Here is a 25,270-nt window from a genome sequence, read left to right as displayed (position 1 = left end):
AATTCAAAAGGAGAGACATTTATTTTAATCTCAGAGGAAACCAATTTTCTTTACACGTTTGGCTTTTACATTCATTCATCCATCATGTGATGAATCCTGTCTAAAATCAGCTTCAACACTTTTTGCCTGCACTCCAAATTCTCACTCCATTGTTGTCCAGGACCAGTTCACCTTCATTGGTCATGGTCAGATGCAATGGAGTTTTGGTTTGTGTGGGTGCCAGAGGCCCACAGAGGTTTATCTTCTTTGGTGTTAACCAGGTTGTTATCCTGCTGCAGGAGGATACGAAAAGGGTTTTGGCCGTATGTGTTTGATGCCCAAGTAGGAGTCCATTTGTAGATGACAAAGTTGCCGTCAGTCTGCAAACAGGGAGGAAATCAAACAGGTAAAAATTGTAATCGTTTTATTTATATTGTGTATTTACAGAGTACAGAAGGTTCTCTAATACTGGGAGGAAATTAAAATTGGACCACCAACCTGGAAGACGGCTTTGTAGTTGCCATCTAAGCTGGTGAGGGACTCCCCTGGACGCAGCTCCTCGTCAGTGCTGATTGAGTTCTTGTTCATGATTCTGGTGACAAACAGAGAAAACAGCTCAGTAACTCAGGTGTCCATCAGGTGACGCTGTGTTGACCACAGATGTGTCAAAATAAGTTCAACGGAGTTTCCTGCAGACAAACACAATGAAAGTTAGTCTGTGGGCCGGAGACAAGCTGTTTATAGACAGTATTTTTAATTTCATCATCTTTTTTAACTGTGGAAAATAAAAAAGTATGTATATTTCTGATTTAAATATCTTTTTCTTAACTAATAAATAATAAATCATTTTAATGTAATTATGTTTTTCCAATTTGAAATAAATTCAAAATATTTTTAAATTCAAATTTAACTGCCACAAATTACAGTTATCTATTTCCACATGACATATTTAGTCATTTAATAATCCTTTTAACTATTTCCTGCAGCAGAATAATTTACTCACCTGGAGTGAGAAAAGTTTCTCAGGAGCGATGAGCTTCAACAAGCCTGCAGCATTTTATGTGATGTCCAAGGAACCGCCCACTGTGATGTCACAGCGTCGGCTTGTCAATCATGTCTGTCAATCTGCAACAGCTTTTTTGTTATTCTGCAGGAAATATAATCTACACAAGAGTTTCCTGTGAATTTGTTTCTAATGAATTGCAGCATTTGGCATCAGTTACTGATCACTCACCATTTAAAAATATATCCCATTTTAATGCAGTAGGATTATAAAGTGGAATAATATGAGTGATTGCAATTTAATAACATGACTACAACCCGTGTTACAGTTTACATCAGCGCCTTCTCACCTGTCCTGTTTTTCATCTCAATCAGCACAAGAAATATGAGAGATGCAGTTAAACCTGAGATCAGACTGATACCAGAATTTGTTTGTTCCTCATAATTCTTCTGGAGTTTCAGCTTTAAGAGAGAAATTTTCTTTTTGAATTCATGTCAGATTATTTTACCTTTAAAAGGCTCAAAGCCAGAATCTTCTTGGTGTGAGGCAAAATAAACTTTAGCACAGCGCTCCACAGTCTCTGGCAGCAGGAAGTAACCTTCTCATGCAGTTTGGCGACAACGAAAGATATCAGCTGTTTGAATTTGATAACATTTGTGAGACAGGTAAAGTTCTGAAGAGGTCTGTGATGTGTGACGAAAGCGGATCATACAGCTGCAGCCTTTGTCTCTAATCCGGACCAAATCTTTTAAATTCATGCTTTTTAAATTTATAACCCAAATACATAAAGAGCCAGTTAACTCACCATCACTCTGCCCTTTTACATTCTTTAGAAACTCTTCCTTGATTCCTAAACACATATTTTAGTCACTTTGACTATCAGATGTAAATGCTGAAAAGATATACTGTTCAGGTTCAGGGAAAGTTTGCTGATAAAAACTGTCATCAAATAATTTAACTTCACTTAGTTCCTTGTTCCTCATATATGAGCTCCTTTGAATTGTATGCATTAGGTGCTTTCCCTTCTTGTGTGCCTCACACTTTGCTTGTGATGAGGTATTAAGTCATATCAAATTTCAATGGAAAACCGCTCCTCTCCAAACTTAGCCGATGAATAAAAACCTGAATTGTGCAGCATATTTTAGCTTCATCGTGGGAAGATTATTTTAGAATGTGCTCTTTATAATCTCCTTCACCTACTGGAGATGTTTAGGTGCTGTGGAATGGATGTGATAAAAACAGGTTTGTTGACTGAGAGTGAAATATAACTTATAACTTGATGATCAAACTGAAGATAAATGAAGCTTATTGTCTTCATTCAGGGATAAAACCATTTAAATTACACGTCAACAATAAAAACAGTGATGTGTTAGCGAGGTATGTTGAGCATAAAGCCAGACTTTTCCGTGTCACCAAGGTGGCTCTCTTTTAAACCGGCTATATCACCATGGTAACTTATGCTGTGAACATAAACTGGTCCGGACCGGTTATGTTCCGAGTTTCATCTTAAAGTCGGCTATAAAAAGCGCCGTCCTTTCACCGATCATGCTTCTTGAACATGGCCTCAGTGTTTTTATACATATACATCTGATAATCAAAGTGAATAAAACAAATGTTCAGGAATCATGGATGAGTTTTATAAATAAAAAAATGGCAGAATTGGTTTTTATTTTTATACTTGTATTAATTTATATTTACTGTGTTAAATTATAAGATGAAAGGAAAAATATCACTTTGTCTGATGGATCAGTAAGAAAACCGATAATAATAACCAATGAGCAGCAAGTAATTCAAGAGGAGAGATCTTTATTTCAATCTCAGAGGAAACCACTTTTCTTTACACGTTTGGCTTTTACATTCATTCATCCATCATGTGATGAATCCTGTCTAAAATCAGCTTCAACACTTTTCGCCTGCACTCCAAATTCTCACTCCATTGTTGTCCAGGACCAGTTCACCTTCGTTGGTCATGGTCAGACGCAATCTGGTGGATTTTTGGTTTGTGTAGGTGTCAGAGGCCCACAGAGGTTTATCTTCTTTGGTGTAAATAACCAGGTTGTTATCCTGCTGCAGGAGGATACGAAAAGGGTTTTGGCCGTATGTGTTTGATGCCCAAGTAGGAGTCCATTTGTAGATGACAAAGTTGCCGTCAGTCTGCAAACAGGGAGGAAATCAAACAGGGAAAAATTGTAATCGTTTTATTTATATTGTGTATTTACAGAGTACAGAAGGTTCTCTAATACTGGGAGGTAATTAAAATTGGACCACCAACCTGGAAGACGGCTTTGTAGTTGCCATCTAAGCTGGTGAGGTACTCCCCCTGACGCAGCTCCTCGTCAGTGCTGATTGAGTTCTTGTTCATGATTCTGGTGACAAACAGAGAAAACAGCTCAGTAACTCAGGTGTCCATCAGGTGACGCTGTCCTTTTACAAAACCAGCCGACAGGTCGTCTGTCAGCAGCTTACTAAGAACCAGGGTTAGGTTTGGTTGCTAGGCAACATCCAGTGGTCACAGTCATGATCCCTGGATCACGGTGGTATTATTGTAACCATGACAACAGAGACTGGTATGGACGGGTTGACATGAGCAGGTCTCATTTACCGGGACTGCATACTCAAACACCTCAACAGGATTAAGGTGAACTGTTTATATTCTTATAATAAAGATATCTGATCATAGGTGGAAAATATATAAACATATAAAGAAATAAGTTAAAGTTGGGAGTGGCTGTGGATGTTGCAGAGGGTTTAAGGTACTGAGAGGAGGTAAGGTGAGGTAGATACCTCATCTTACCTCCTCATCAACAAAATCAAGATCATGTTGATCTTGTTAGGAAAGAAAATTTAAAAAAAAAAAAAAAAAGAGTCTGAATCAAGTCTATTTGACTCTATCCTTGTTGATATGAAAATACAAACACATTAAATAAACCATGTGGATATTAAATGCTCAACCTGCAGGTTGTTACTCAATACAAACACACAATTGTGGAGAAAGTGAGTTATTCAGTGTCTCACCTGTCAGCTGTTTGAGCAGCGTTGACCACAGATGTGTCAAAATAAGAGTTTCCTGCAGAGAAACACAATGAAAGTTAGTCTGTGGACCGGAGACAAGCTGTTCATAGACAACAATATGTTCAGATGGATCATCTTTGGAATTACTTCACGTTGATTTCATTCAGTTTTTCTAGAAATAAAAAAGTCAATCATATTAAACTTTTTTTTTTTACTTAAAGAAATAAGTACTTTTAATTTTATCATCTTTTTTAACTGTGGAAAATAAAAAAGTATGTATATTTCTGATTTAAATATCTTTTTCTTAACTAATAAATAATGTAATTATGTTTTTCCAATTTGAAATAAATTCAAAATATTTTTAAATTCAAATTTAACTGCCACAATTTACAGTTATCTATTTCCACGTGACATATTTAGTCATTTAATAATCCTTTTAACTATTTCCTGCAGCAGAATCATTTACTCACCTGGAGTGAGAAAAGTTTCTCAGGAGCGATGAGCTTCAACAAGCCTGCAGCATTTTATGTGATGTCCAAGGAACCGCCCACTGTGATGTCACAGCGTCGGCTTGTCAATCATGTCTGTCAATCTGCAACAGCTTTTTTGTTATTCTGCAGGAAATATAATCTACACAAGAGTTTCCTGTGAATTTGTTTCTAATGAAATGCAGCATTTGGCATCAGTTACTGATCACTCACCATTTAAAAATATATCCCATTTTAATGCAGTAGGATTATAAAGTGGAATAATATGAGTGATTGCAATTTAATAACATGACTACAACCCGTGTTACAGTTTACATCAGCGCCTTCTCACCTGTCCTGTTTTTCATCTCAATCAGCACAAGAAATATGAGAGATGCAGTTAAACCTGAGATCACACTGATACCAGAATTTGTTTGTTCCTCATAATTCTTCTGGAGTTTCAGCTTTAAGAGAGAAATTTTCTTTTTGAATTCATGTCAGATTATTTTACATTTAAAAGGCTCAAAGCGAGAATCTTCTTGGTGTGAGGCAAAATAAACTTTAGCACAGCGCTCCACAGTCTCTGGCAGCAGGAAGTAACATTCTCATGCAGTTTGGCGACAACGAAAGATATCAGCTGTTTGAATTTGATAACATTTGTGAGACAGGTAAAGTTCTGAAGAGGTCTGTGATGTGTGACGAAAGCGGATCATACAGCTGCAGCCTTTGTCTCTAATCCGGACCAAATCTTTTAAATTCATGCTTTTTAAATTTATAACCCAAATACATAAAGAGCCAGTTAACTCACCATCACTCTGCCCTTTTACATTCTTAAACTCTTTTTTAAACTTCATTTTAAACTTCATTTTAAACTCTTCCTTGATTCCTAAACACATATTTTAGTCACTTTGACAATCGGATGTAAATGCTGAAAAGTTATACTATTCAGGTTCAGGGAAAGTTTGCTGATAAAAACTGTCATAAAATAATTTAACTTCACTTAGTTCCTTGTTCCTCATATATGAGCTCCTTTGAATTGTATGCATTAGGTGGTTTCCCTTCTTGTGTGCCTCACACTTTGTTTGTGATGAGGTATTAAGTCATATCAAATTTCAATGGAAAACCGCTCCTCTCCAAACCAGATTGCACCGTTTACCGGTCATCAACAGAAGGGCCATAAATGAGATAAAAACAGGTTAGCTGATTGAGAGGCCTCATGTTAAATATAATTTATAACCTGATGTTCAAACTGAAGAAAAACCAAAGACGTAACTTTGAGTTGCCACCTGTGTTTCCACCTGTGAAGCCCACCAACAATGACCCGTTATGACCGGACTGAAGGAGAGATTAATGATGTTACCTTCAATCATCATTATAAATCTTTATATCCGACATGTAAGTAGGCCTGATTTTACATTTTCCATCATTCTTTCAGAGGGTCAGACTTTATAATAACACTGGATTTTTGTTATGTAATACACATGTCTTCAAAGTTAGGCCTTTAGGTGGAAACAGGAACGCGTATGTACGCACTTGTGATGTGTGAACCTAAATTTATGGAAGCAGATAAGTCGCACAAAGTATGTATATATAACATGACAACACATAACAAACACATACACATAGTTCTAAAAGAAGAATATAAAAAGAGAATGGCAATAAAACACTTCAGAATAAATCAAATAAAAGCTTAAACTAAAAACTCAATGGCAGTTTTGCACACGGCCACTTGAATATGGACTACATAAGAAATAGTATTTCTGATTAAATCACAGATATTTACAGCTACAGCCCAACAGCAGAAACTCTCAGTGGATGTCTGAAGCTTCCAGGCTGTATTCAACATACCTCTCTCCCTGATCTGAGCATTCTGCGGCTGTGGTCCACCACATTCTGTTGTGAGGGCTGCATTTACAAAAAAAGGTGGCTAATTGTGGGCAGTTGAGTTGTAAAATTTAAGCTGACAGCCTTTTGGCTGTCCTCTGGGTTTTCTTACTCAACTTTCTTACTTTAGTCACTTCAGCTGTAAAAACTGTTCAGGTTCAGTTTGCTGATAAAAAACTGTCAAAATATTTTAACACCACTTAGTTCATTGTTCCTGAGCTCCTTTAAATTTTATGCATTAGGTGGTTTACCTCTTGTGTGCCTCAGACTTTGTGATGAGGTGTTAAGTAATAACCAATTTCAGTGGAAAACCACTCCTCCACCGATCCTCACTGGATTTACCTGTGTCACCAACAGCGGAACCAGAAACCAAGGAAGCCAAGCATGTAGCTTTCAGTTGAACATTGGAGGGGGGGTGAGATTTCCACCTGTGAAGCACACCCACAGTGACATTATTACTGGACAAGGTAAGGCAAGTTAATTTGTATGGCACAATTCGACAACAAGGTGAGTCAAAGTGCTTTAAAGAGACAACGTAACAACAAACGTAGCACGATTTAAAATTTGAACAAAAAAGAAAGAAATAAGAACAATAGATAAAATCAGATTTAAATACACCGAGTGTTTCAGCTGATCTGAGGCTATCTGGGAGTTTGTTCCAGACATGTGGAACATGTGGAACATCTGGTTCTGACTCTGGGGACTGATTAAAAAAAACGGATCCAGAGGACCTGAGGGGTCTGGAAGGTTCATACTGGGTCAGGAGGTCACTGATGTATTATGGTCCGAGACCATTCAGAGCTTTATAGATCAGCATCAGAACTTTAAAGTCTGTCCTCTGATGGACAGGCAGCCAGCGTAAAGACCTCAGAGCTGGGCTGATGTGGTCCACTTTTTTGGAGCAGCAGAGTTCTGAATGAGCTGCAGTTGTCGAACTGACTTTTTAGGTAAACCTGCAAAGATGCTGTTACAATAGTCAAGCCTACTAAAGATGAATGCATGGACTAGTTTTTCCAGCTCCTGCTGGGACATCAGATCTTTTAACCTTGATATATTCTTAAGGTGATAGTAGGCTGACTTTGTTGTTGCCTTCGTGTGTTTTTCCAAATTTAGGCCTGGTTGGTGGTGTTTAGGTGTATAGATTGAAGCTCTGTGGTGACCTGTAATCCTCTCTCTTTGGCTCCAAAGACAATTTCCTCAGTTTAGTTTTTGTTTAGCCGGAGAAAGTTGTGGCACATCCAGTCATTAATGTCCTCAACACATTTACCAAGAGCCTGTGCAGGTCCTTGGTCTCCTGGAGGCATTGTAATATATATCTGCGTGTCATCTGCATAGCTATGGTAGTTTATTTTGTTGTTCTTTGTAATCTGTGCCAGTGGGAATATGTAAATGTTAAACTGAAGAGGTCCCAGGATGGAACCATGGGGAACTCCACATGTGATTCTTGTCTGCTCTGATGTAAAGTTACCTATTAACACAAAGTACTTCCTGTTCTCCAAGTATGTTTTGAACCAGTTTAGTGCAGTTCTGGAAAGACCCGCCCAGTTCTCCAGTTGTTTGAGTAATAAATTGTGGTCAACTGCATCAAATGCAGCACTGAGATCCAGTAAAAGTAAGACTGACATTTTTCTCAATTGCTCAATCTCAAGTTTTACTTTCTTGATTTCCTGCTCTTTCTTCTGATTATCTCTAGATGGTTTTTATTAAGGGCCCTCACATTGCCTGCTCCAACATGTGTTAATAAGACATCAAGCAACAGAGATGAGTAAGATAGACTTTTCACCCATGTTGGTGTGGTCATCATTCACTTGTGCATTCTTGGTAAGGATTACTTTGAAAAAGTAGACAAAGGACTGCTGGAAATGAGAGCGGATGAAAACTTTGACTGTTACCTCTGTGTGGCGGCCAGCAAGGCTGTGTGCTGGCGGCTTGAGCAACACTACAGCGTCAAGTGCCACGAACCGTTTTGTCCTGCTGGCACCAATTAGAAAACTGTTTAGACTTTATGACAAATAAGACAAACCAAATGAATTTCTCTTGGATTTGTCCCTAATCTAAGCAATTTCCATGTATCCTTTATTGTGAGACGTCAGGGAGGGAATTTAAGTCATATAATGATATACAGTATGATGCAGGCTATATTCATTTACAATCTGCCAGGCTTACTCTCGTCTTGTTTGCAGTAACAGTGTTGCTTTTATCTGTTTTTATTGCTCTGAATACTTCATAGCTCTCCATTATCATAATCTGCTCCTCGTGGCTGAAATATGCAGCACGTAATCGGACTGGTTTTCTGTGGAAATGACGTCAAATGACGTCCCTTTTAATGTGAATGTGCACAGGACCTGACGAGGAAAGCCTGGGTGGACAAATCAAGCTAACCACCGTTGTGATGCTCGTTATCTGTGGTTGAAGCTGATGCTTCCTGATGAATAATAATAAAATCCTCTTGAATCCAAACGTTTTTGTTTTGAAAGAAAAGCAGGAGACAGATGAGAGGCAGTAGTCATGTCTTTTTACTGTCATTGCATCTAATTTGATACAAACATGGAAATGAAGAAAAAAACCAACAACACATAATTTAGCATTAACAGATGAAAACAAACAAAAGAAAAACAAAAAGTAAAATAATCCTCTCTCCTTCACCGAGTTATTCTACAGATAACAATGCTTCTGAATCAAACACGCAGCTGCACTTTTTTTTTTTTTTTTTCTTTGTTTAGACATCAGGTACAGTTATTAGATTTTTACATCCAGCTCCACAGTTACTGCGGTTGGCACATAGAGACACAAACAAACAAAAACACTAATCATGGATCTAAATGAGGTTCAGACGTTTACACACAAACAGTAAAACAGACAAAATCCTGACTAAATACCCCAAATTATTCAATTTACAAGACATGAAGAAATGAAAAGGGCTGAAATGCAGATTATGTTCTCTCGATGGACTTGAAATTATTTCATCTGTTCTCATTCTACAGCTGTTTCTAAAAAACTGACTAACACATACAGGTCAGTGTTGTACATAATTGGTTCTGATTTCTGAATAATAATAAATCTTAATGCTTTATCTGTTAAACATCTTATTCTTCCCTTCACTCAGTCTGCTGTTTAATTTAGTAAGAAGTTTGATTTATTTCTTGGATTAAATCTCAATAGGGACTCTTTGGTGCTTTGGCCCTTATAAATCTATTGGATATAGACTTAATTCCAAGAGGACAATTTTTTTTTTTTCCTATCTGATTTATTGAAAAACATGACATGATTTTCCTTTTTCAGCGTATGGTTCCTGTATGGTCTCAGACACCAAAGCTGGCATGCAAAAATAAAAAAACCAAACAAACCAAAAACAAAAAAAGCCCCAAAACAATCCAAAGGTGTGAAAAGGAAACGCGTGTGCAGGAACACAAAAACCAAAATCCCCTACAGACCCTAATGTCAGAAATCAGATGTAATAAAAGACTGATCTACAAACCCTTTAAAAAATTGCAATAGAAGTTAAATGTAGTAGAAACATTAAGCGGCAGTGTAAATATCAGCACGACGGCCTCGAGCGAGGAGGGTGTGATGGGGGCCGTGGGATCTACAGGCAGGACTTCACAGGAGCCACAGAGGAACAGGTACTGCATCTAGACCTTCACCGAGTGCTGACGTGGCAGACGGAAGCACCAGGACAAAAACCAGATGACGCGTTTTCCTGGATCCACCTGAGTCCGCTGACACCGCAGGGCAGCTTCCTGCTCTGTCACACCACACCGCCTCGCTTTGTTTTATATTCTTTTTATTCTAGTTTAGATGAGATGCCGATGAGCTGCTGCTGGCTCATCATCAGGAGTTAGAGGTTGTTCTCTGGACAAGACCGAGTTTGTGGAGTTTCTCCTCCGCTGCCTTCTTCTTCCCTGACTGCGTTTGTGGCTGCTCTTCAGCCTCGGAGCGAAGATCCTGGGCGGAGGGGAGGGAGGGGGGTGGGTGGGGGGCGTCACACGCCGGTGCAGCATCTGTTCTGGAAGAGCTGCTCCACCACCGAGGAGTCGGCCAGCGTGGAGATGTCACCCAGTTCTTGTTCATCACAGGCGATTTTGCGGAGAACCCGTCGCATGATCTTACCTGCAAGCAGAGATGAAGGAGAGGGGGAACATGGAGGAGGGAGGAGGGAGGACGGGGAAGGGGGGAGGAGGGAGGAGAGGGGGAACATGTAGGAGGGAGGAGGGAGGACGGGGAAGGGGGGAGGAGAGGGGGAACATGGAGGAGGGAGGAGGGAGGACGGGGAAGGGGGGAGGAGAGGGGGAACATGGAGGAGGGAGGAGGGAGGACGGGGAAGGGGGGAGGAGGGAGGAGAGGGGGAACATGAGGGAGGACGGGGGGGGGGGGGCAAAAAGAGTTTCAAGTAGCCATCTTGGCATCAAATCCAGAGGTCGTGTCGTAGTGACGGAGGATGTTTCGCGGATTTTCTTTCATTCAGCAGTTCTGACTGCTTTCTAAAGTTGGTCTAAGACCAGAATTAGCGAGGAAAATAAAAAGCAGCTGATTGAATGATTTACATCTTTGGCCACTTGAGGGCAGCAAAGAAACGCTGTGAACAAAACCTGGAGCTCTCGAGCTCTAATCTTAAAAAGCGTTTTCCTCTGATGAGCTGCCATCTGCTTCTTCTAACAGAATCACTGAGCTGAATATTGTCGGTCCATTTACCAGATCTGGTTTTGGGGAGTCCCGGAGCGTTCTGGATGTAATCCGGCGTTGCGATGGCACCGATCTTCTCCCTGACTGTGGAGACCAAACAAAAAGCACATCAGACTGAGAACTGGGGTTCAGTTTGGGGTTCCTCTGGGACGTGGATCCAGTTCAGGATGGGACGCCATCAGCTGTTCACCCACCCTGTTTTTTGAGCTCGGCCTCCAGCGTGTGGTTGTACGTCACGCCTTCGTTCAGAGTCACGAAGCAGTAGAGGCTCTCTCCTTTGATGGGATGCGGTCTGCCCACCACGGCGGCCTCAGCCACGCTCTCGTGCTCCACCAGGGCCGACTCCACCTCTGCTGTGCTCAGCAGGTGACCTGGAGGGAAAACAGGAAGTGTTTCTGCACGTGACACAGATTCAGCTTATCGTGGTCGAGTCAGGCGCCTTACCTGAGACGTTCAGCATGTCGTCGATCCTCCCTGTGATCCAGTAGTAGCCGTCCTTGTCTCTACGGCAACCTGGAGGATAAAAAAAAGATTAATACTTAGATTTTTTTAAACAATAATGGATCATCATGATGCCTGAAGGCCACAAAGAACGAGCAGGAAGGAAGAAGGCCGGCACAGTTTTATGTCTCTGTCACAGTCATCAAAATATCAATCAAAACTAACAGGACCATTATTTAACACAATCACTCATCAACTTAGTTTCTTCAACTTTAAATTAACAGAAAAACAAATATAAACCTTATTTGATAATTTTGTGAAGAAGAGAGTGGAAAGTGACAAACAGGAAAAAGTTGCACTGGGATTCAAACCTACGACGCCTGCAGAGATTAAAGATCATGTTCAAGTTAAAGGCTCCGATTGATCCAAATCTTCATTAACTCGCTTCATGAGTTCGTCAGTAGAAATGCGTGTCAAACATGAAGAAAGAGAAAGTTTTGAGCTCAGCACGTCCGTGGGCCTGATCTGGTTCTCCGTTCTCACCGTCTCCAGTGATGTAGTATCCAGGGAACTTCTTGAAGTACGTGGTCTCAAACCTCTGGTGGTTTCCGTACACGGTCCTCATCAAGCCGGGCCACGGCTGTTTGAAAACCTGTTTGGAGGCAGACACACATAACCAGGTCACAGAGAGAGAGAGAGAGGCTGCTCTGGAGACAAACACCCAGGCGGTCCATCCTGACCAGGTATCCTTCGCTCGGCCCCTCCAGCTCTTCCCCGGACTCGTTCAGGATGGCCGGCACCACGCCAAAGAACGGGAACGTCTGGAGGACAGAAAGAGACACCGGTTTGTCTGTTGACCCTCAAATATCTGACACTTTGAAACTCAGTCTCAGTACAATACTGACAGTTCTTTGTGTGCATTACATTTAGTGTTGGATGATTGATTCCTAAGATAAAGAAATGATTTGTACAGATAAATTCTGATTGATTAATTCCCCCAACCTTTTAATGCTCATGTTTATTTTCACTTTTAATCACTATTGGCTAAGATGTCTATCTCTTGCTGAGTTGAAATGGCTGTAAAATGTATGAATTCTTCATCGAAATACAGATTCTGTCTTGTTATAAAGTGAAAAAGCTCTAAAAATCTTGTGTGGTGTTGTTGACTCACTGAAGATCCAGGTTTCAGGGGCGTCGCTGCAGGTAGAGGAGTCAGCACGTGTCCTCCCTGAAAGACAGACGGTCATCTCTATGATCACATTTCTCACTTTCAAACCAACAAAAGTTCAACAGAGTGAAATGACAAAACTCACCGTCTCTGTCTGCCAGTAGGTGTCCACTATGGGACACCTACTGTCCCCCACCACTGAGTAGTACCACTGCCAGGCCTCGGGGTTGATGGGCTCCCCCACTGTCCCCAAAACCTTCAGAGACTCCCGTTTGTACCTGCAGAGGGAGGCAGAATTAACATTTGCAGAAGGTTTGCTATATTTGTATTGTTACACATGACAACATTAAATACTTCAGTTATCCTAAATACAAATTGAATGTCTTTGAACTGAAGTATTTTTAGTCTGAAGAGTGACTAAAGGGGATTAAATTAAAGGAGTCTCTGTTGTGTTCAAATGTCTTATCTTCAGAAAATCATAAGAAATATGATATTCTAAACAACAACAACTCCACATTAAGATTACAAGTCTGTTTGAACAAAAAAACAAACAAAAAAAACAGAACAACAACAGAGCGATAGATACGGGACAAAGACAAAGAGACGGACTCACTTCTGCACCGGCTCGTTGCCGTACTTGGTCAGGAGCCTGATGGCGGTCGGGGCCGTGTAGAATTTCGTCACACGATATTTGTCCACAATCTCCCACATCCGACCCACATCTGGGTACGTCGGCAGACCTTCAAACTGAAACAAATAAACAAACAAACACACACACACCAAAATAAAACACAGCTGCTGTCTTTTAAAACATGTTGTTTCCTGTCAGTCATCTGAGAATTATTCCAGTTTCATCACTAATTAAATATCTCAACAAACTCAACCATTTAGTTTTTTTTTTTTTTTTTAAACAGTTAAAACACAATTTCTTTATCTGTTCCTTTAATATTTATCCCAAAGAGAGTAAATCCTGTGAATTATAGCAACCAAAGAAAACATGAACACAAAGTTTAGGAAAGACAGGAAGTGGCAGCCACACACCAGAACGCTGGTGGCCCCGCTGGCCAGCGGGCCGTAGGTGATGTAGGAGTGTCCGGTGATCCAGCCGATGTCGGCCGTGCACCAGTAGATGTCGTCAGGCTGGTGGTCGAACACCATCTTGAAGGTGGTGGCTGTGTAGAGCATGTAGCCGCTGATGGTGTGAAGAACTCCCTGCAGACGACAGGCAACCCAAAGAAACAGAAATATTTTCAAAACAAAAGATCTCCAGACTGATAATGAGGATTGAATATTGGTTTTTGTGATGCGAATAAAACAGTAATCCTCTTCTAACTCCAGATTGAGACCATAAATTCATTAGAGAAATATTTACGGAGGCGATAAATTGATTTTTATCAGTGCTCAGTGGCCTGAGCTTGTCTTTACCCAATGTGAGTTGTAAAATGCGCAGTGATGCTTCATAGTTGGGTGTGCCATCCTGGACACAACTCCACTTGGACAAAAACAGGCCTGACCAAAATGTGATTTGCCAGAAAACATGAAATGAGGCATACAAACTTTAGACGCTTTGGCATTTTAACCCAGAGGGGAAAATGTTTACAAAATGAGAGCAAAACTTTCTTTGGAATAATTTATTTGTCATTTGGAGTTTTGTGTGAAAAAGATCCACTCCACCTTGGGTTTTCCTGTCGAGCCGCTGGTGTACAGGATGAACAGAGGATCCTCAGACTCGCACCATTCCGGTTCACACTCGTCTGAAGCTTCTCGCAACAGACTGTGCCAACACAAGTCCACCTCTGGGTTCCACGGGACCTGAAGTGAAATAAAACACAGATGAACACGGACACAAACTGAAAGAAAAAAATCCCAGACAATCAGACGTCTTTTATGATTTAAAACACAAAATTAAAGAAGATGTGAGAGAAAGTTAGTTCAGCAAACGTCTCGTCTGGTTCAGTAAACAGCAGAAAGTGCACACAGCTGCAGAGTTAGCGTGAACAAAGAGACAAAGAGCTGAGTTTTGTGTGTGTCCATCAGAGCTGGGTCACTCTAAACTCAAACTACAACAACAGCAACACAAAAAAACAACGTAAAACGTGTCTGTACTTTAAGGAGTAACGTGGATTAGATTAAATTAAAATAAAAAAATGGCTTCAGTTGAGTTTCTTGTCCAAGAGGAAAATAACATTTCTTTAATGTAGAATCATGTATGTAAACAGAATATACAAAATTATAGCAGTAATAGTACAATACAGTTCTACCTAAAGTGACAGCATGTATTAAAAAAAAACCTGAGTCTTTGAGTCTTTTGGCCTCAGAGATTTCATTTTTTGCCTGTAACATCACGAGTAGTTTTACCTGTTTTAATCAGCTGAATGCTTCGTGAGCTCACAGAGAGAAAGAGAGACGAGCAGGAAACAACAAGGACATAAAGACTGAGACGTCACATAAATCACAACCCTGCAGTCTGCAGTTTGCCTTCATGTGCCAAAAACAATCAATCACCGCAGGTCTGACGTCACGCAGCGTCTTTCACAAAGAGGAACGTCTGCTTTAATGCAGCTCTCCAGCTTTAAGAGGGATTCACATAAAACTGAGCAGTTAACGTCACTTTAAAGATGACGCCATAACCAGCAGAGCCTCGTGTTTCCGATCACAACTGACATATTTCCTTCATGCTCTGATTTCTCTTTAACAACCTTCAATTCAATCTTTATGAGCTGAATATTTTGTGCACAAAGAGACAAAACATTTTGGAAGCTGTTCAGGTCCAAATGAGATTTACACGCAGCACAAACTGAGTCAATGCTGGCTGTTAAAAGAAAACAAAAGGCTCTGCTTCCAAAGTCTTTGTACAAATAGGAAGAATCAGGATCTTTCTTTTTTTATGAAGGAAATTCTCTTAGTTAAAAATCTGAATCTGCTGACAAAATACAAGTAAGAGTTAGCTATACTGTTTTTAAGAATAATCATAGTTTAAGTGGGAATGATAAATCATAAAGCTGAAATCTATTGATTCGAATTAGCCTAAATAAAGTGTTTTATTGTTGGCTGTATGAGGTGATGACTTAAAAAAAAAGGTCCCATATAGTCTGAAGTAAATGTGAAAGGTCCATAAATGAAGACATCCATATAGACTTTGAGCTTCTACATGTATACAGTGAAATTATCAAAAGTTTCAGACAGAAACTGAGGGCGAGAAACGAGACACATTTAAATCCTGTTTGTGGAAATCCGGGGTTGTTATTGTGTTGTGATTTAAAGAGACCTGATTCTTCCAGCCTGGTTGTGTGCCAGTGAAGGAGAAAAGTGTTAGTGAGAGAAAAAACACAGCAGCTTGTTGTGGGCTCAGCTCTGCTGCAGGTAATAAAGGTGCTCAACCGGGACAGTGTGTGCATTTCACGGCAGATACGGAAGGAGAAAACGGTGTTAATGCAGCTGCACACTCTCACAGAATTTACATTTCGTTCCCACAAGTTAAGACTCGACTGAGAAACAGACTTAATATCAACATTTCACAGATGAATCAACATTACACTGAGATTTAGCCACTGGTGGTGGAATAAATTCTGCTTTGAACTATGTCCATTCCCGCACCACTAAATTTAGTTTGATTTATTTTTTTTTTAATCAGTTTCCACATTCTCAAAAGTATAGATAAATAAATAAATAATACTGCTGCCCAGTAGAAACAATAAACCTGAAAATCCTCATTTGTTGATTCAAGATTTTTTTTCCTGCATTTACAGAAGCAAAACGTAAATTCTGCTTGCGGGTGTAATTCTCCTTTAAAAGGGACAAAACAAAGGGAGGGGATTTCATGGAGGGAGGAGGGGGAGAAAATACCTGTGGAACAGGACGCCTTTTCTTTACTCTGCCTGTCTGTTTCTCCTGCTGGACCGAAGGGAAGAGAGGAAGAGGAGGGAGGGAGGAGGGAGGAGGAAGGAGAGGTTAGGGGAGGGGAGGGGGACAATGTCAGGTCAAACTGAGAAAGAGGTTTTAGGAGCTTTTCGGGATGGATCATCAAAAAAAAAAAAAAGTTGATTGTCTGAGGCCAGTTTCACAGAAAAAAAGATCCAAGAGATTCTGAGGTAGAAAAGAAATGATATAAATAAAAACCAACATTTATATCCAAAGGTCTTTCTTTGCTTTGCTTTTTAAAATAAAGGCCCCGGCTCTGGTCTGTAGTTTGACGTTTACCTGCAGGTCAGGACAGGGTCTCTTGGCCGGAGGAGACTGGGAGCCCACTGAGGTCTCTTCTTCTTTGGACAGGTGCTTCAGCATTATACACTTCTCCAGGGGGAAACCTCTGCGCGCACACACACAAACACACACGTCACAACCTCAGTCCTCAGCACAGGAAAAGGTCGCTGACGAGCGGGTTTGTTCCTGGACCTAAACTGGATCCACACTGGTTTCACCTGCTCAGCTGCCAAATCTGATTTTAGTTCTATTATATGGTTTTATGCTGTTGTTTAGGTAAAAACTGAAGTTGAACAAAACATCAAATCATCTTCCACATATTTAATTTTCTTGTGTTTTTATATGAAAGTGAAAACTAAATCTAAATAACCAACAGATGATCTACAGTGAAATACAGACTTATTTGTCTTGTGGGTCTTTGCTTAGATGTTTATATGCTTAGATAGCGTGTCTGAGATCTGTGTGTGTGTGTGTGTGTGTGTGTGTGTGTGTGTGTGTGTGTGTGTGTGTGTAGCTTACTTGTCTCTGCATTTCCGCAGTGCTTCATCAGCTAAGAGCTTCAGGTTGATCAGCTTATCTCCTCGATAGAAACCATCTGAATGAGCGAGAGATGAAAACAGAGAGAGAGAGACAGGAAGTGAAGAGGCTAAATAACATTAACATGCATGATGGCCACCACGCTAACATCTGATGACAGTGATTCTTTTTATCAAATGAGAGGCTGTAATTCATTATAGTCCGTCCTAAAATAACATCCCTGTGATGTCACAGCGTTATTGGATGCTGTGATCGTTGGACCTGTTCACTTCAGATGAGCCTCAGGATCCATTTAGGACCAGCTCTGTTTTTTTTTTCCCTCCCTTCTTATTATTTTATTATTAACTATTCTCTTCACAAGGTACATAAAAAAAAAACCCACAACAAAACAAAACGCTACATCACAATTTAAAAAGAAGGACAGAAAAGAGAAAACGCCCCGAGCCTAAAACTCTCTGATGCGCTTACATGACTTTAATGAATGAGAAAGAGTGTGTGTGTGTGTGTGTGTGTGTGGAGGCTCCTTCCAGGCTGGTAACCCAGTGGATTAACAGGATTATATCCACAGACTATAATCCGGATAATAAGACTTTAATAACTGGCCACCACTCAGCACCTCGTCTGAGCCTGCAGCTCCTTCGGGTTCAAACGGTCAGCTGGACTCACTGAGACGCCCTGAACCGGCCATACTGAGTCTACTGACGGCCCCTGACCGCCTTCCTGCTCATCACTGGTTCCTCAGATTTATGGTAATCTGAATGATAAGACTGGTGCTACTTCATGTCTGTCTGATGCTGAAACAAGCGACCGAAGTCTATCAGACTAACCCTAACCCTATCATTTAAAAACTGTCTACCCAGCTCTTAGTACACACTTTCCTATATAATCTCTTGCACCTGTTCAAATAAAATAATTTGTGGCATTCACTGATCAGGTGGAACATTCGTTTCATCACATCATCTCTGAAAAATCACCCAACGGGGTCCAAAATATTTCATTACATCACACTGACTTTGGCTAGAGGTGTCCTTCAGGGTGGATTTTAAAATACCTTGCGTCACTCCATCATGTCATCACATCACCATCGGTTTGTGAGCTGTCACTGTGAAGCCTCCAGTTTGTGATGAAGACTTGAAACTATGAAATTATTATTCAAAAGATGTAGAACACAATATTTACACTAAGGCCTTCTACTGCAGGGAGTTTGTGCTGCATTTGTTTGTTTGTCACTCGGGGTGACTGTGACAGATGATGCAGTGGAGCTGTGTTGGATTCTGGGACAATAGTGTCAAAGCTGCTGTAAAATATCTAAATCTGTTTGTTTATTGTCTGACCTGCTGTGATGAGCAGTGAACACTGGGAGTCCATGATCCGCTCACACAGAGACTCAGCAGAGAAACCTGCAAACTGGAAACACAAACACAAGCACTGAAGTCATGTCACACACACACACTAATCTAACACACACCTGCATCCTTTAACTCACCACTATGGAGTGCACGGCCCCGATGCGGGCGCAGCCCAACATGGCGACCACCAGTTCGATGACCATGGGCATGTAGATGGACACGCGGTCGCCCTTCTTCACGCCTACAGACGAGGTCAGAAAGAGGAAAGGGGCGGGGCCAAACATTATAAACCAACAGGTGTGAGTTTAACAGGTTATGTCCAGAGTGACACGCTCACCCACCCTGAGACTTCAGGACGTTGGCAAACTGACAGACCCTCCGCAGCAGCTCCCTGTAAGTGACTGTCAGCTCGTCGCCGGGCTCATTACCTTCCCTGAAACACAGGATTCATTTTCATTCTATTCATCATAATTATTGTGACGTGTTCTGCTGTGTTACCTGATCATGAAGATAGGGTCCGGAGATACGGCCTAAAATTAATATCACAGCATTTTTCTCTTTTTGTATCAACGTGTAATTCTTTTCCAACGTTTTGAGAGATGCAATATGACTGTAATTTCAAGTCTTCAGCTCAGCATGATGTTTATCTTTTTAAATGATGGCTCCTTTTACAGGAAAATACGCCACAAAGCGTGGCGTATGGGTGATGGGTCAGGGGATGTGGTCGCAGTGCCATTGACAGCCTGACCACAAATTACAAACAGCTGGTTTCCAAATGGACACTCACAAGCTAATGTTGAGAAGAATATTGGATTGTTATAATGCTTCATAAACTATCTAAAAAAGGTTTTACTGCTGAACTCTGAACTGATCACTCATTCAACTTCATGTCAAAACAACCACAACCGTCATCTAAAAAATAAGTTACCCGTTTCAAGTTACAAATTAACCCGTGAATAGAAAAAGAACAATGTGAACAGAAAGCCAGATGAGAGTGTGTGTGTGTGTGTGTGAGCAGAGTCATTGAGCTGATGTGTTTTAAATATTTCAGGAGTTTTCTGTGAAAATCAGCGGCTCTGAACTCTACTAACTTCCATCACGCTCCCTTGTTGCAAATCCCTTGTGAAACTCCACCCTTCTCAACTTTCCCCATTTTCACAACAGACTGTCGTCCCAGACATTTGAGGAACTGCATGCTTGCAAAAGTATCATTGAAAGTCACACACCTAATTTGTGGGACTAAGAGCTTCACACTGATGATGAAGAAGAGGGTGAGCTGCGACAGCTCTGCCTCCTGAGTCACTGTCGAACGAAAACAAAACTGACGGACTGAAGCTGCGTCCCATTTCTGTCCTGAAAACCAAATACGTACATGGATGCACATTTTCACTGTTATTGTCGTATTGATTAATTGGTTTAATTATTTTTACTACAAGACCAACACAGAAATACTGATCAGCTGATATCTCCATGTTTGAACCTACTCAGATTTTATATGCATTTATTTTAGGACTTCTGTAACATCTTTATTAAACTCTACTTTTTTTTTTTTTTTATTCCTTCTGAGTTGATATAAGAAGATGCTGAGCTTATATAAGGCTTATAAAGATAAAGATAAGGCTTATAAACTAGTAAAAATAAATCAGGAATTAATTTGAGATGAAGAGATACTGTAGATTCTGCCAGACAAAGGCTGATTACATAGTTTGTAGCTCTGTAGACACCAGAGCTGCAGTAAACGGATTTGTAATCATGAATCAGTATTTTTCCATTGTTCCTGCAGTTAAAAGCATTCCTGAGGAGTTTTCATGACTCTGTCAAAATGGCAGATAAATGTTAAACTGGAATCTGTTTCTGTTTCAAGAGAAATGAAACTGATAATCTAACAATATCAGGGTGCAGAATGTTTCCCTGAGGACCAACCAGTTAATGCCAGCTGTCTGTAACACAGACAGACCTCAAACTGCCCCAGACGTTATCTCAGATAACAGAAATAAAACAGATAATCAAGATAAAACCGAGGCGAAAGAGCTAAGAGTCAACAGGTTTTTCTGCAAGAACGGTCAGATTTTCCCTTCATTGCTCAATCAGTTGGCCCTGAAGCTGATAGCTGCACTACATAAACGGTGTTATAGCCACACACCCGCGCGCACACACACCACACACACACACACGCGCACACCCCCACACACACAAATTGAAGATTGCTAAATATCCCTTTCAGTTACAGAAAGCCAGATTTCTTACAGCTCACAATGAAGCTGAACCGGATCAACGGCCAACAGGATTGCAGGAGAGTTTCTCAACAGTGTGTACTGTATCTGTAACTGTAACTTTGTGTTGGCATGTGTGCGAAGCTGAAAGGTCTCTGTGACCCGTTTGGTGCTGGTGGCTGATGGGAGTTGCATTCACTGAATAACTAACAACATGACAAAGCTCTGACCTTCAGAATCACGTCTAGTGTGTTTTCCAAGCTGCTAACGTTTGTGCATTCACAGCCACACAAGCACTGGCAGATCAAAGCACAACAGGGCACACAGGCACAGACCTGGAAAAGGTCCCCTGGCCCCACCTGTCCATATATAAGAGTGACAGCCCCCCATATGTACACTGCTGAACTTCAAAATGCACCTTTTTGTGCATTACGAGTCTTTGTGGTTATTTTTATACGGGCCCTGTAAAAAACTGAACTGAATGTGAAGAGTGAGCTCTCCTATCAGGTTACACCCTCAGTCTGAACCAGCTCTGATAAGAACAGTCACACACCAAAAAATTATTTATACTAGGACACATTTTCAGGCAGACTTTGGAAAACAGCAGCTGAACTCAGATTTGACTATCACTGAAGGTTCAATAGAAATGAAGACTTCTACCTCATTTTAATACATTTTGTAAATTACCTTTCATGAAATTTGCCTACACAATTCTGTTTAATTCAGATATGACATAAATAGCCAGATTGTACTTCTAAAGTGACTTAATTCCTCAATTAAGTCACTTTGAGTAAAATTGGAGTTTTTTTTGTGTAAAATCTGGTTTCTGATTCAAAAACAAACTTTTTCAGCTCTCTTCAAAAACAAAACACTGGAGAAGTTAAAACATAAAACTTTTAAATGATTGATTTATGGGAAGTTCATTTCACTTTGTTTCCAGCCTGAGTTAGTAACAAACTACTTCAACAAAAGGTCACTGGGTGTGTTTGTTTTCCTGACCCAGAGCATTAACAGCACACACACACCACGCAAACATTGAGCTGCAGCATGAACACCTAAAAATACACAAAAGTGTAACCCATTTTCAGCACAGTGGGTTCAGACTTCACAGACCAGAAAGGCCAAACCGACGACAGAGTGTGCAGACATGATGACATTGAAAGACGACACGCTTGTTAAGAGGACTGAATAAAGAGACATTTACTCCATCTGAAAAAGGTACTTTCTGCAACAAACAGTAAATCCTTCCTGTGAACGATGCGACACGCGTTTGCAGCTGAGCTTCTCAATTATTAAAGTCAAAACATTTGGGGTGATCGATAGACAAGTGATGAGGAGACACACTGTGTGGGCACAAATGCTCAGAGCAGGTGTCGGTTTGATCCCCAGCCGCCCGGCTGGACTCTGTCCTGCAAGTCAAGTCCCTTTTCTCCTTCCCATTTCTTTTTTCCTATAACTGTCCTATAAAAAATAGAAGACCTAAATAAGATGAAGGAAGATCAATCTTATTAATTAGCAAAAAATATTATGTGTAAATTAATCCATATTAAAAATAATTGTTACTGAACTTTGAGGTTTTCCTGCTTTTCAACTGTTTCCATCAATGCAGTGACTCATCACACTGTCTTCTCCCTGAACAACCCCGATTTAAAAGACCTGTGTGCTTTTGATTATGTTGCTTCGCTGCTCAGGACACATCAGCAACCAGAGGCAAACGACTCAAAGAGGGAGGAGAGAGAAGAGACAGAGATACTTCAGAGACGGACGTCATGAGGAAACAAGGGCTTCCCGGACAAACCTGAGCAAGGGCTCATCTGAGCTGTAACAACTACGAAGGAGTAAAAATGACAAAAGTGTAAATGAATAAATAAATGTAAAAGAACATGATAAATTAAGTTCTAAAGCCTAAAAATAGATTTGCATTTGGTAAAGGCATTAGTATAAATTAAATTTTACAATTTAAGTGGCCACTGAGCAGAAACTGAGGAAGAAGAGCAAATGAGGTTTTCAGGTAAATTTGGATTTCATTTAAAAAGAAATCTGCATTCCACACACACACAACACTGACAGCACAACATACAATAAACAATAGACAAAGTGAGAGAGATGAGAAAAGGAAAGAATGAGAAGAAACAGAAAGGAAGATAAAGGACAATGGATAACTGCAGCTCCATTCATACGATCCTGTCATTGTGTTCAGAGGTAACACACACACACACACACACCACACACACACACCTTTAAGATCAGAGCTGCAACAAATAGTAAAACTGTCCGATTCAAAATCGTTTTGATAATCAGTTCAAACTCCTGAGGGGGCACGGTGGGCCAGTGGCTCACACTGTCGTCTCACAGCAAGAACCTTCTGGGTTCACATGCTCTCTGGGTTCCTCCCAGGTTCTCTAGCTCCCAACCTGCAGAGTAGTTTTTGTTTTAAAAGTTTGTGTCACTCAGACTTCACTTCTGTGGGTTTCGCTGTGAAGGTCTGCCCCTCTAAAAAGACGAGAAACAGTTCTATGGACCCGTCAGGCCAGGAGCGCCATGACGTCATTGAGGTTTCACACCAGTCACCAGAAAAAGACAGCGAAGAAGAAGGAAAGTGCTGGCAAGTAAAAATGGAAGTCAACTGAACTTGTACTGACCAGTAAAAGGCCACCTTATCGCCGAGGTTCCTCTCGTGGATGTTGTAGTCGAGGAGGTTGTAGCAGATGTTGGTGGAGGCTCCCTCCATGCACTTGATGAAGATTTCTCCTTTGGTCACATCAAAGTTGTAGTCGAAGACCCGCCCCGTGTGTTTTGTTTTCCAGAAGAAGTCTTTTGCGATGTCCCCCCAGAACTCTGCAGGACAGGAAGAGAGGGATCAGCTGATGTTACACACACTGAGCTGGACACGACTGCAAGCCTGGAGTGGATTGTGTTGACTTTTTAAACTGACAAAAGTGTACTGCTCAAAAAAAAAAAAAAAATAAATAAATAAATCACACTGACGATGAGAGCTGAAGAGGAGCTGTTTGTTTTTTGTGTGTGTGTGTGTGTGTGTGTGTTTAATCCTAAAATGAGATTTTGTTCAAGAAAAAAAAACCTAGTTCAGATTTGGATCATCCTGACTGATACATTTATATTTATGTAACAAACATACAGATATTTCCATATAAATTGGGATGATGGGAAAAACTAAAGAGCTTCTTGGGTTTGTTTTATCCCCTTGAACTGTGACTTACCACCTGGGTTCTCTATGGATTTCAGGTACAGCTCCTTATACTTCTCAAAACTGGGGACGTGCGCCGACTTCTTCATGTCCTCGGACCCGTGGAAGACGTCCTCCTTGGGGGCTTTGTCTGGGATCATCTCTGAAACGGGTCGCGTCGTCTCTTGCACAGATACCCGACACCAGCACCGGAGGCTGGGCTGAGCAGTCAACGCAGCTAAAGGACTAGCAGGATGCTAGCAGAGTTCATTCGGACTTCCTTGTTTAGTGGAGCGACGTTATTTGCGTTTTGCGGGTTAAAGCGTGCGTGCTGAAGCTCGGGATGGAGCCGATGCGTGGAGTAAAGTCCGGGTCGGTTCTGGTGCCGGTCTGGGTGAATCCCGTCCCGCACACACGGACACGGTGACGGTCTGCCCCGCTAAGCTAACAGCTTAAGCTAACTGGCTAAGCTAACTCACTCAGGCAGCAGGAGAGGAAAAGGAAGGGGATGCAGTTCGCTGCTCTGGACTTCAGGAAACAATCTTAAATGTTGTTTCCAGCCAGCAAAAAGCGTTTCATGCTCTCCGGGCAGACGACGGAGATGTTTTTGTCCCGGAGCTGATGTTTTTGTCCCGGCGTTGACGCTTCGCTGCCGCCGCCGCTGCTTCTTCTTCTTCGTCTGTCACTTTCTCAGCTCGGCTCCGGTTGGTCCGGCTCAGCAGCCAATCAGAGCACGGGCTACATTCGTGTCGTCCAAATAGGCTCAGAATTCACATAACTCACAATAGTAAAGGCGAAGCCGTGTTGCGTTCAAGTGATCGCCATGCGTTTAAAGCCCCGATATAAAGTGTGGTGTTTTTTTATTTACGAGTTTTTTTCATAATTAAATATGAAAAAGTAAGAAAGAGGACAACATTTATTTTTCTTATAGATTCAGGCAGCACATCGCCAAATAAATTAAGTTATTTATATTTTTAAAGAACAGTGAGTGTCGCTGTAACAGTCTCAGTACTGTCAAAGACTCTACTGCCCTCTACCGGCCTGATTGTGGATTACACTTGTATTTGAAGGATCAGTTCTTTTATTAAAAGATACAGCTGATGATTGATCAGGAAATGGATTCCCACTCAGAGCTGCAGTCCCA

The 25,270-nt window shown here is 41.0% G+C and overlaps 2 protein-coding genes across 4 annotated transcripts; both read right to left on the bottom strand.

The window, feature by feature from the left end:
• Positions 1–2,771: 2,771 nt before the first annotated feature.
• LOC115046264 (mannose-specific lectin-like) lies at positions 2,772–4,555 on the bottom strand. Its single transcript, XM_029506523.1, has 4 exons — positions 4,465–4,555; positions 3,998–4,049; positions 3,255–3,348; positions 2,772–3,136 (listed from the first exon to the last, which is right to left on the bottom strand). The coding sequence occupies exons 3-4, from the start codon at positions 3,342–3,344 to the stop codon at positions 2,882–2,884; spliced, it is 345 nt and encodes a 114-aa protein (XP_029362383.1). The 5' UTR covers positions 3,345–3,348; positions 3,998–4,049; positions 4,465–4,555; the 3' UTR covers positions 2,772–2,881.
• Positions 4,556–8,840: 4,285 nt separating this feature from the next.
• Positions 8,841–24,798, bottom strand: acss2 (acyl-CoA synthetase short chain family member 2). 3 transcript variants are annotated; one of them, XM_029505512.1, is made up of 19 exons: positions 24,161–24,798; positions 23,582–23,777; positions 19,068–19,159; positions 18,864–18,967; positions 18,712–18,784; positions 17,360–17,435; positions 16,838–16,946; positions 16,484–16,531; positions 14,312–14,449; positions 13,679–13,849; positions 13,251–13,384; positions 12,783–12,915; positions 12,641–12,697; positions 12,210–12,290; positions 12,013–12,121; positions 11,473–11,541; positions 11,223–11,399; positions 11,038–11,112; positions 8,841–10,455 (listed from the first exon to the last, which is right to left on the bottom strand). In XM_029505512.1, the coding sequence occupies exons 1-19, from the start codon at positions 24,285–24,287 to the stop codon at positions 10,328–10,330; spliced, it is 2,097 nt and encodes a 698-aa protein (XP_029361372.1). In that variant the 5' UTR covers positions 24,288–24,798; the 3' UTR covers positions 8,841–10,327. The 3 variants fall into 3 exon arrangements, with proteins under 3 accessions (XP_029361372.1, XP_029361373.1, XP_029361374.1); XM_029505513.1 differs by having other exon boundaries at positions 16,484–16,528; XM_029505514.1 differs by lacking the exon at positions 16,484–16,531.
• Positions 24,799–25,270: the final 472 nt, after the last annotated feature.

Source organism: Echeneis naucrates, chromosome 7 (assembly GCF_900963305.1).
Source record: "Echeneis naucrates chromosome 7, fEcheNa1.1, whole genome shotgun sequence".
NCBI lineage: Eukaryota > Metazoa > Chordata > Actinopteri > Carangiformes > Echeneidae > Echeneis > Echeneis naucrates.
This window is presented reverse-complemented; position numbering and strand designations above follow the sequence as displayed.

Bases quoted from the DNA above. Each gene is read 5' to 3' on its own strand.
- acss2 (XM_029505512.1), bottom strand. From the start codon at position 24,287: ATGATCCCAGACAAAGCCCCCAAGGAGGACGTCTTCCACGGGTCCGAG. The intron at 16,532-16,837 runs GTAAACGTCAAA...CCTTCGGTCCAG, and splicing joins GACCCTGTCCTGACCTGCAG to CAGGAGAAACAGACAGGCAG. The intron at 12,291-12,640 runs GTGAGTCAACAA...TCTGTCCTCCAG, and splicing joins CCCTGAAACCTGGATCTTCA to ACGTTCCCGTTCTTTGGCGT.
- LOC115046264 (XM_029506523.1), bottom strand. From the start codon at position 3,344: ATGAACAAGAACTCAATCAGCACTGACGAGGAGCTGCGTCAGGGGGAG. The intron at 3,137-3,254 runs GTTGGTGGTCCA...CCCTGTTTGCAG, and splicing joins ACTACAAAGCCGTCTTCCAG to ACTGACGGCAACTTTGTCAT.